Source organism: Ictalurus furcatus, chromosome 10 (genome assembly GCF_023375685.1).
Source record: "Ictalurus furcatus strain D&B chromosome 10, Billie_1.0, whole genome shotgun sequence".
In the NCBI taxonomy this organism is placed as follows: Eukaryota; Metazoa; Chordata; class Actinopteri; order Siluriformes; family Ictaluridae; genus Ictalurus; species Ictalurus furcatus.
In genome coordinates, this window is record NC_071264.1 from 23560254 (window position 1) to 23571456 (window position 11203).

The 11203-nt window shown below is 38.3% G+C and overlaps 1 protein-coding gene across 3 annotated transcripts; it reads right to left on the bottom strand.

The window, feature by feature from the left end:
• Nucleotides 1–1291: 1291 nt before the first annotated feature.
• tbce (tubulin folding cofactor E) lies at nucleotides 1292–11163 on the bottom strand. 3 transcript variants are annotated; one of them, XM_053635556.1, is made up of 18 exons: nucleotides 11059–11163; nucleotides 9501–9633; nucleotides 8907–8991; nucleotides 8023–8199; nucleotides 7796–7881; nucleotides 7582–7681; nucleotides 6836–6938; nucleotides 6605–6681; nucleotides 6180–6272; nucleotides 5994–6058; nucleotides 5361–5425; nucleotides 5114–5266; nucleotides 3482–3635; nucleotides 3253–3321; nucleotides 3100–3159; nucleotides 2921–3012; nucleotides 2285–2365; nucleotides 1292–2148 (listed from the first exon to the last, which is right to left on the bottom strand). In XM_053635556.1, the coding sequence occupies exons 1-18, from the start codon at nucleotides 11059–11061 to the stop codon at nucleotides 2113–2115; spliced, it is 1632 nt and encodes a 543-aa protein (XP_053491531.1). In that variant the 5' UTR covers nucleotides 11062–11163; the 3' UTR covers nucleotides 1292–2112. The 3 variants fall into 3 exon arrangements, with proteins under 3 accessions (XP_053491531.1, XP_053491532.1, XP_053491533.1); XM_053635557.1 differs by lacking the exon at nucleotides 11059–11163 and adding an exon at nucleotides 10567–10717; XM_053635558.1 differs by having other exon boundaries at nucleotides 1292–2365.
• Nucleotides 11164–11203: the final 40 nt, after the last annotated feature.

Here is an 11203-nt window from a genome sequence, read left to right on the forward strand (position 1 = left end):
TGCTTATCCATCCAAGCACTATAACTCAGCCCAGGCCATATGTTTCTGCTCAGCCTGCCACATATGAATGTACACTACATCCCATGGGAGTGAGCTTCCTCTTCAGAAGAATGCATCTTGGCTTATGCATACAAAAAATTTGAAATGGAAGACCAGCAAGAAAGCAGTGACTCTTCTGTAAGATAGTAACTCGGATGCTAATTTAATTATTATTAAACGTTTAAGAGCAAGGCCAGCAGGTATAAATGAGCTAGCAGGGCAAGGCCTGTGTTTCACCGATAAAAAGACATCAGTATAAGGTTTTAATAAAATCAGATTAATTCCTCTTAACATCTTAAGGAAAATTGTTTTAGATTTTTATGGAACCAAGAGGAACAGCACCACCAGTGGTTGTAAGAAATCTACACAATCATATAAAGAAGAAGCAAGGGGATTGAGAACCTCTGGGGTTCCTGAAAATCCCGCCTCCGCCCTGTGTGTGCGGAGCTTTCACATTCTCCCCGTGCTTCGGGGGTTTCTCCAGGCATTCCGATTTCCTCCCGAGTCCAAAGACATGTATCGTAGGCCAATTGTTATTTCTAAATTGTCCCTAGTGTGTCTGTGTCTGCGATTGGGTTGGGGAACCTCTTTCAGTGTGTCCCCTGCCTTGTGCCCCCGAGTTCTCTGGGATAGGCTCCAGGCTCCCCGTCGACCCTGTGTAGGATAAGCGGTATGGAAAATAAATGGATGGATGGATGGATGGATGAAGAAGCTAGGCTGGAGCCAATTCCTTTCTAGCCCAGACTGTAGAATCATGCAGTCTATAATCAAATAAAATAAAAGTAATAGTTGCATCAGATGATTACACAGTGAAAAATTGCCCCTAGATTTAATGTCATTGTCGATTGTTCCTACATCATTCTTATTAGGTCATTAAAGAGAACTCATGATATTATGCATTGCTTAACCCTAATTGTTGAAAGATATTAGATTTTAGCCTTCCATCTAATTCCACGACAAGCACCGCTGGCTATGAGCCACCTTTTTAATCAGATAATGTCATTTATGTATCACTAACTCTTTGTTACTGATTTCACTTCACATTAGTTTTTGCTAATGCTATACATTCTTATTCACTAGTACAGTCCCTTGTCACCGGTGCCATCTAGTGTTGAGATCTGATTACAGAGTGCAGTAGTACAGCACAGTCAGTGTTCTGCCTGTTTTAACATACTTCAGCACTTCACCTTTTCACTACAGGAAAGACACCATAAGAACCGTTCTTGGCCACAGTTCCAGAAACCAATGAGGCTTTACAAGGTTTAAGAAATCTTTAATTTTGCTACTTCACCAAGAGAGTGCTATTTAGAGAGGTTCAACATTGGGTAAAATAGTTGTAGAGTTAAAGTGTGAGTGTACAGTAATCCCTGGGAGAGGGGGGATGAACAATCACATCATCATGTATTCTGGGGATTATTGTATTTTATGCAGCTTGTTACTTGTCACTGATTTGTCAAATGTAAGCTTCACATATATCAGCAATTACTACCAGTTCAGTTTACCAGATGTTATACGCTGACCACAAAGTATACTAACAGCCACCCAGGTGTGTTTTTGTCAAAACATTTTCTAATGATGGTTATGAAATTTTGGGGGTAGGGTCAAGGGCCAGTGGGAAAGCTGAAGGAAGAGAGCAGAACAGCGATAAAACAACAGCAACCAAAGAGGTGAAGAAGAAGCAGCTTACAGACCTGGTGAATTATTCTCCATCCTGATAATTGGTTTATGTTAATTAGTTTTGGATTTGGTTTCTAGCCAATGACTACAGCTGTATATTCAACAACATACCACATCTCACACACACTAATACATCTTACACAAACTTAACCGCTTCTAAGCCACGTGCCCTGGAAAGCTGCAGTTTGATAGGAAATGATGGAAACAAAGCAGGAATTGTTGGAAATGTGCCTACTGTTAGAGCAGGGAAAACACAGATTCCTCTCTACATGATCTAGACAGATTCTGAAATCAAGGCATAACAACATCTAATATTATAACTTTACTCTGTCTGTCCCTCGGCAGACAGACACATGAAAGGTAAGACCACAGGAGCTGTGTTCACACCATTCTCTCTCAAGACCTTCCAGCATCAGCATTGTCATCCAGACACTGGGAAAAGATGGAGAGAAGAGTGGGAGGAGCTCACGTTGTGCAGCGTTCTGTATTAGCGCATTATGGCAGGGGACTAACAATCACCCAGAGTCCACTGGGCCAGAGTCGAACTGCGTCCTCAGGACCAGCGTACCAGAATTCTGTCCCCATCTTCTATCGAGTAGAACTGCAGTGGCTTCAGGTCATTTTCAATTGCGATCTCTTTACCTGCCACCTACATTATGACGGCGAGACAGACAGAGACAGAGATAAACTCAAATACTGCTCTCTCTGAGCTCCCAGTAGGAATCATATTTATTCTTAAAAGATTTAGTCTGGTTATCCGATTTTAACCCTAGAATGCAAAAAAACCCTTGCATTCTAAATGATTTCCAGATTACTTTTCTCCAGATTTTATGTGTGCTCAGAATTTTGATCAATATAAATTTTATTTTTATAAATGTTTCTTTTATATATATATATATATATATATATATATATAAAATTTTAATTGACTTAATATCAAATAGATTAATGCATGCCAATCCACAGTACACAGACATCACAATGGGCATCAATATAAGTGCAGTATGCTATACGTATGCTTATTATGCAGCCCTATTTAAAAACAAAAAACAAAAACAGTAGCACATGACAGACGAGAGAAAGTAGAGGAGGCATCATCTACCATGAGGTCCAGGGCCTGAGCCTGAAAACTTCAGGGAATATTCACAGAAACATGTACTATTTTGGATCTTAAATCAGGGCGTGTGAGAATGCAGGCTGTTACCTTTGAGCTGGTGTAGGTGAGGTGTAGCTCAGCACCTGGTAGTTTCAATAATCTACACAGCAGTCCCTTCACTTTCTGAACGATCATCGAGTCTGAAAGAAGCAACAAAAGCCACAAATTTTCAATCAAATCAATGCAGTCAATTTATTTAGAAACATAATGATTCTGCACCTTCTTACCTGGAAGCTTCTTCTGTATGGGTTTCCTCTCTGTGTCCTTAGGACACTCGAACGTAATCGCTGATGAGAGACAACAACAAAAACAACGAGATATATATAAAGATTTATTTATAAAGATGCATTTGAGATACTGCTACGAATGATGTAACTCACTCAGAAGCTGGTCTTTCAGAGCAAACGGTTTCTGCTCCTTCAGCTCAGCTTCGTCAGGTGCACCATATTCTGAAAAACATGTCACTGTATCATGTAGCTATTCACTACAACTACATCACACACATTTATCACGCTGCATCAGTTTGCAGTGACAGAAGTGTGGCAGTTACAGCACGAAGAAGGCTGAATAAAAGAGGTTTATTATGAGTTAGTAGGACTGCTGACTCACTCTGGATAAGCGTCAAGTAGCGAGGGTGCTGTGCTATAAACTCTGCACTGGGTCGGTTCAGCGTCGGATCTCTGTGGCCTCCAGCCTGCAGCCAAGCACGACCAAACTTCTTACAGTAATCTAGCTCAGCGCCTCTTCTATCCACCTGCAGCACCTGGGGCACAAAACACTCGGCATGAGGTGTGTTGCTTGTAAAGATCAACCGATTCATCGGTTTTGCCAATTAATCCGCACAGATTTTTAAAATGTTTAAAAATTTGTCATTCAGTGTGTTTACATGGACAACAATCCAATATTAACCCGATTAAGACAATACTCTGATTAAGAAACTACCATGTAAACAGCAATTTTTAATTATCTTAATCCGATTAAGGTCATACTCGAAGTAAACACAAATCGAATTAAGACGTGGAGTATTCCTGTTTTAGTCGCATCATCGAGGTGCATTACAGACATGTACACAACTTAATCACATTATTAACGTCCTGTGAGGGTTTTCACCGCATTTTGCGACAGGACACGTACACACACGGCAGTGCTCAACCATTTTACGGCAAACAAGAGAGCACGGCTGCGTCCAAAACCGCATACTTGCCTACTATAGGCCTGTAGTAGGCGAAATACATGTATCTCGGCTACTATATAGAAGGTAAGTACGCAGTTTGGGATGCAGCCCACGGCTTCAAGCAGTCGTCTATTTGCACGTACAGCATGACAAATAATTAACCGCACTTGAAGCGCTCGTAAAAATTAAAAATAAAAACACCCAAAACTATATACACAGTACCATTACGAAGACGAACGGTATGTTGATACGTGAAATTCTGGAGGGACATTGGACGGCGTGGTGCGGTGACGTAATGACGTGTGCCGTTAATCTAATTATGTTCTATAACATGTAAAATGAGTACATGAAAGGAGTATTCTAAAAGCGACTCATGTAAACACCTTAATCACAATATTATCTTACTCAGAGTAAGGTCAATAATTAGATTACTGCTGTCCGTGTAAACGTAGTCGCTGACAAATTTTGTTGTGTTATTTGAAATGTTTTTTTTAATTCATTTTATGTCTCTATTTTTATTTGTTATTTGGAGTGTTACTTTTTGGTTCAGTTTGGCTGTATATCTTTTATTTACTTTAATATTTAGTAAAGTTAATATGTATTCATATTTATATATTTATTTCATAAAAAAAAGTACAGTACATGTACTTCATGGTACAGTATCAGTATCAATTTTAAAAACTATTGGTTGATTAATTGGTTATCGGCAGGTACCGTCCAATTTAGCTATCAGTATTGGTAAAATCCACTATCGGTGGACCTCGAGTTGCTAGGCAGCTAATATACTAATGTGCTAAAGTTTGCATCCTCCTTGATTTCTAGGTAATACAAATAAAAATGATTGGAATTAGATTATGTTGACCATCCACAATACACGTCCCTACAAAATAGGTGTTACTATGGAAACGATAAGGTCTTAGAATGAGCGCATTAAATTATCATGTGATTTGAACTACTGTCAACTAATCCAAAACTGCATTCTACACATCTATGACCCATCTGCGTTTACACAGTATTGATGGTTTATTTATTTATTTATTTATTTATTAAGACTCTATGAAACACACCTGACTCCTGTTGAGTATCTCCAGCTGGCTGATGCGGGCGATGAGGAGCTGCCAAGTTGTCTCTCGGTTCTTCTCCGAATCCATCAATGGGTTTCGACAGCAGGATAACTGCACCAAAGCCCTCAGCTTATCCAGCTCATTAATAACAGCCCACTGAAAGGCAATGACAGAAAGAAGCCATTTAGGCTATATACAGTTCATCAACTTTACACTGGTTTACCTTTTCTTTTACTAAAAAGGTTAATACCTCAGTAATTTTATTATCATCAAGCAAAAGAATCTTCAGTGCAGGGAACGCTGAAGTCTTGGTGCCTTTGCAAGATTAAACACATATTATTTAACATTATTAGAGATTAATGTGCAGTAAAGAAACATATTAAACAAAGTAAGCATTACTCATCCTCAGAGAGGAGGCCAATTCAAATATTTAACGGTTGACTATCATTTTTAGAGCCCTCTTCTGCCTGCAAAGGGAATTACAATTTCAACGAGGGTTGTGTTTTAGGAAACGGGCCAAACTGACAATATTTTTTAAAAATAACAAAGTGCACCTTTAAGAGACAAATTACAAAAATGTAACTGCTATATAATAAATAGCTGATCAGAAACTTGAGACATAATATAAATAAAATTATTAGGCTTCAGTATGTGGTTTAAACTAAACTTGGCTATTATTTACTGCTGGCATCATGAATTAAATGTGATCTTCTTTTTCCTTCCATTTACAGCGAATATACTTGTAAGCAACTTGCCAGGGTGATGCTATAACCATTTGTATATCAAATCCAGTAGAATTAGGATCAGACCTTTATCATTTTAATCTATTTCTATTAAAACAATCTATCAGCAATCTATCTTAGCCTAGAAGATATTCGCTTACCTGGTAATGTGTCATTGAACTGAATGTCAGACAGTCCTGTGCTGCAGAGGTTCAGTTTCTCCAACCTGAGTTTCCAAACAAAACAGAAAGAACATTTGTGACAAACATGTAATGCTGATCATTGTGCTGTGCTACAACATGTTGAAAGCATTTTATGGTTTTATGTTCGTGAAATATATACACTACCTGGGTAGATGTGATAATTGTAGTACACTTCCCTGTGTTAAATTGTTGTTGGACAAGTCAAGAACCTTCAAATCTTGCAGCACATCTACAGGCCTAAAAACAAACCTGATTAACGCCTCTGATTTTTATATACAAACAACAGTCTAGAGATCTGGTACAGCACAGATAACATCAAAAAAGGAAAAGTATATAAATAAATCACTATATTATGCAGTAAACAGTTGAACACACCAATAATATAATAAAATAAATGAAATATCATTTGGAATGTTCATCTTTCTACTGACACCCTAATACAGAAAACATAAAACAGGCATTCAAGACAACAATCAACTACAAATGTAGAGTGCAAAGACGTTCACAGTACTGTACGTTCATGACCGGAAGACTAATTCACATGTGGAGTAATTACAGCAGTGCCTGACCTTTTTAGTTCAGTTATATCATTATCCTTGAGAACAAGCTCTTCTATTTGTGGCCACATGGGGGCGCACTGGAGCACCTGCCAAGGATACGGGAAGAGCAATGGATCAGTAAGACTTGTAATAAGTGTAAATACGGCGTGTGCATTTGGAGAAAGATGAAACAATGATAACAAATACATAATACACTTAACAGATGTGTGTGTGTGTAGAGAGAATTGTGTTGTTCCCTACCTGAGACCAGGTGATAGCACAGCCGTTAAGCATCAGGACTCTTAGATGGGAGAAGGCGTGGCTCATGTTGGACGGGTTCGAGGAAATCCTTAGTTGATTATGGCTATAAAAAATGAAGAAGCATATCAGAAAGGTTAGTAATGCTGTAGTAGTGTTTTAAACCTGTGATAAGGAAAATGGAGCTACTGAGAACAAGCACTGATTGTGAGATCTATAGTGACATACTTATGATGGATGGATGTGTGAATAGATAGATGAATGGGTGGATGGATGAACGGATGGACATAATTGGAATGGCTGGATATAACCTATGTAAGTAAAAGATAGATGGATGGACATCATTTGGATGGATGGATGGATGGACAAATAGATGGATGGATGGGCATACTTTGGATGGTTGTGTAGATGGATGGAATTAATGACTGGATTGACGGATGGATGGATTTAATGAAAGGAATTGATGGGTGGAATGGATTTAATGGATGCAATGGTTAGATATACTGATGTATGTAATGAATAGATGGATGAATGGATGGATGTAATTCATTTAATGGATGGATGTAATGGATGGATAGATGGAGCAATGTAATAAGTGGATGGATGGACATAATTTGGACGGATAGGTGGATGGATGAAATTAATGGACGAATGAATGGATGTAAGTGATGAATGATGTAATGAATGGATAGATAAATGGATGGATGGATATAATTAATTAATGGCTGGATGGAAGGATGGATACCTACCTGAGATAGAGTACCTGCAGTTCCTCTAGCTGCTCTGTAATTGCTGCCACAACCTCCCACGAGCTCAGAAGATTTCCAGACAGATCCAAAGAAACGACATCTGAGGGTATGTGTTAAAGAAATGTGCCAGCCACACACACACACACACACACACACACGCAACTCAACGGAAAGTCTACCTGAAGAAAGTTTCCTTTCATTTATTTAAGGATACTGGGTGTGTTTTTCCTGATTTCATTTTCAGGTCCTGGACCTGACACTCCACAGTTCATGAGAGCGATCTCTGTTAGATTATCCAATCTGTTAAAAAAATTAATAAAATAAAAAATAACAACACACACCACTAAAAAAACCCCTCATAATTCTGATCAATCTGAATGAACTGCCGAGCGCGTCACCTTTCATACAACACTTCACTCTCACATGTATCTTATTACTCACCTCTGTTTTTCTACAATAGACTCAAAGCCGACCATCTTCACAGTCTTGGTGGAAATCGTTACCTCGTCTCCAATGGCGTCCTGCAGCTCCATCTCATAGCGCTGCTTTACTGCAGACAGGTAGTCCACGCCAAAGCTGGCTTTTTTAGGTCGCACGAACGAGCCACCTGTTGGGTGACTTATGAGACCGAGGACAACAAAAACAGAATGTCAGCACTTCCTCTAACTATTATCACTCATTCTTTCTTTCTTGTACAATCAAACTAGATGACATGACAACATACCTGAACACAATGTTATATTATATAAGATTTCCAAACAATAAGAAGAACTGCAAGGGCAAAAAAGGTTTGTGAAATAGATTACAGTGGGTTGCATAAGTATTCACCCCCTTTGAACTTTTCCACATTTTGTAATGTCATAACCAGGAACTGAAATGGACTGGGATTATATGTCATGAATACACACAAAATAGTACATAATATTGAACTGGATGAAAAGATAGACAATGTAATTAGCAAAAATATTCACAAATTTAAAAACATAAACGTTGCGTTTGCATACGTATTCATCTCATCGCTGTGAAACCCCTAAAAGAATTTTTGGCGTAACCAGTTGGGACAAAATTAAACCACCATATAAAGGCATATTAGTCTAAAATGTCTTTATTGCAATTCTTGTGAATATTTGTAAAGACATCCTATAGATTATAGATGGAGATTAGGTTGAATAATCTGAATCCTTTCAGCTTTTCATTCAGGTAAGGATTGTCAAAACTGACAAAATTATCAGTATTGATAATACACACATCAATAATTATGAGATTGTTGGGGTGAAGAAAAAAAAAAAGCATCCTGGCTTGAGCATTTCCATTGTGATCATTACCTGCACGTGAAGTATCGAACTCCTTCATGGCTTCCGTCGTGTTTACCTCTCTCTGGATTGTCCCACTCCACACCAAGCCACAATCCTTCAGTTTAAAAAAACAAAAAAACAAAGCGGTTCATGAAGTGCGATCTGTGACCTATAATCAAGTCTGCAAATGTATTATTATTTTGGTGACTACTATCTACAATCAATTGCTACTGTTATGGTTATCATCGACTAGTTACTATAAATGTTATAATCTATAAGTGTCAAAATATTGGTCATTAGTAGATATGTTTTCTTCTTAAGCTTAACTGGTTGGTCACTTGAATTGAACAGAATTAATTTCATAATCAGATTCTTAACATTTTAGAAATTCCCATTAATAATAATCTACAACTAATAACAAAAGCAGAAGAAAAACAACACACTGTAAGTGATTCTAGAGAAGAAAAAAAAAAATAGTACATAACAGTTCAATGTGAATTTTCTCTATAAAAACAAATCTGTACTGCAATCATAAAGGAACCCGTGACTGCAAAGAATTTAAGTGATATAAGACAATCCAAATCGAATAGGGAAATAAACAACCATCAGCGCTTCAAATCTCACCTGTGGTAGGCGGAACTGTCCCGACGTATCGCACCGTGGCCCGTTCTCCATCACACAACACCTGCCTGCCCACAGCATCCTCAGGCACCTGCTCCATCGTGTGTTGGTCCTGCCCTTGAATCTTCATCGCATACTACACAGCACCAAACATAAAGTGGAGGAAATATTTACTACACAGTCCAGCATACATAAACAACTTAAAGGTGCAATCATCCATTTTTTTTCTTACTTGAACAAATAATCTGGAAAATATTATTTTTAAAAGCAAATAACATTGATTAAAATGCAGCTTCGAGAACTGGCACTGCACAAATGTATTAATAAGCAGCTAAGAAACCCTGTTTGGAGAAGTGTCTGGACTTCTGGTCTGGAACACTTGTGTGTGTTTGGATGGGCCTCCAGTCAGTCATGTTATAAACACTTTTCTCTGTGGGCTCCTGGGGGTGGAGCTTCGTGAACATGGGTGGAATTTGGGGGTAAATGATCTGCACTTATATAGCGCCTTTTAACCTTAGTGGTTCTACAAAGTGCTTTACACTGTTTCTCACACATGCAAGGTGCTAGCCTGTCATTGGGACAGTGTCTTGCGGTTCAGCGTCTTGCCCAAGGACACTTTGGCACGTGGAGGCATGTGATCGACCTGCCACCCTGTAACTGGGGGTGGGATCAATATTTATTTATACTGAAGGTCCTACTTCAAAACTAAGTAAGTTTTTTTTGTTTGTTTGTTTTTTTACTTCCAGTAAGAAAAAACCCAACAGGGCATGGTGTTAAAAGAAAATGATCAACAATGGGGTAGTGTGATTATTTTCCTATAACAGCATGTCCCAGAGTATTTTACTCAACAGCAGTTCACCAATTCTACGAAGTGTTTTGTTGATTAAAAATGTCATTTTATTTTACCCCATTTCGGGCACCCATTTGTCACCCACTAGCTAACTAGGTCTCATGTGCTTCTTATGTTGTGGAACATCTGCGAAACAAGTTAGTTCCTGTTGTCACTAACCGCATCACTCTCTTTTTTTTCCTCTTAAAGTTAATAAGAATAAACATATCGTTTTAGCACCTAAAGTGCTGACACTGCAGACCCCGCCTTACAAGTCCCTGTGTTGGTTGTTACTATAGAAACGATAATCTATTAGAATGTGTACATTAATATAACCCTGTGATTAGCCTTGCAGCCGGAACTACTTTACTGTCAGAGCTGCTGTTATAGAAAACCAGATCAGCTCTGTGGTGTTAGAGTTAATAAAACACTGTAGGTTTAACACAACAGAATATTGTAACGTTACACTGCATTAATTCCTCTCTGAATACATGAAGATATATAGCATTTTTTTTTGTAAACCATAACGAAAAAAACTATCCAAACTGATGCACAATAGTACGAAACTTTATGTAGAACACTTCAGTGAGCTCGCGCTGTCTGACAGAACTGCTTTAGCATCATGTTTGTTTATTAAGCTAACCGAAACGTCTATCAGACCAAACCCAAATGCGTATATTTATACATATATATTTATATTAATTACACCAGAGAAATCAAATGAGGTCATACCATGAATCAGTTTCCTTCCATGTTTTAATACAACCTGCTTCGATGTTTCTCTTCCATCAGTTACACCTCTACCAATACGAAACGGTGCACACAAAATCACGGTCCGTAAAAACACACCCACATCGGAACTATTACACGGTGCCTC

Coding starts and splice junctions, on each gene's coding strand:
- tbce (XM_053635556.1), bottom strand. Junction 7,882..8,022: donor TCTATTGTAGAAAAACAGAG/GTGAGTAATAAG, acceptor TTTTTTTAACAG/ATTGGATAATCTAACAGAGA. Junction 3,013..3,099: donor CATACAGAAGAAGCTTCCAG/GTAAGAAGGTGC, acceptor TGCTTCTTTCAG/ACTCGATGATCGTTCAGAAA.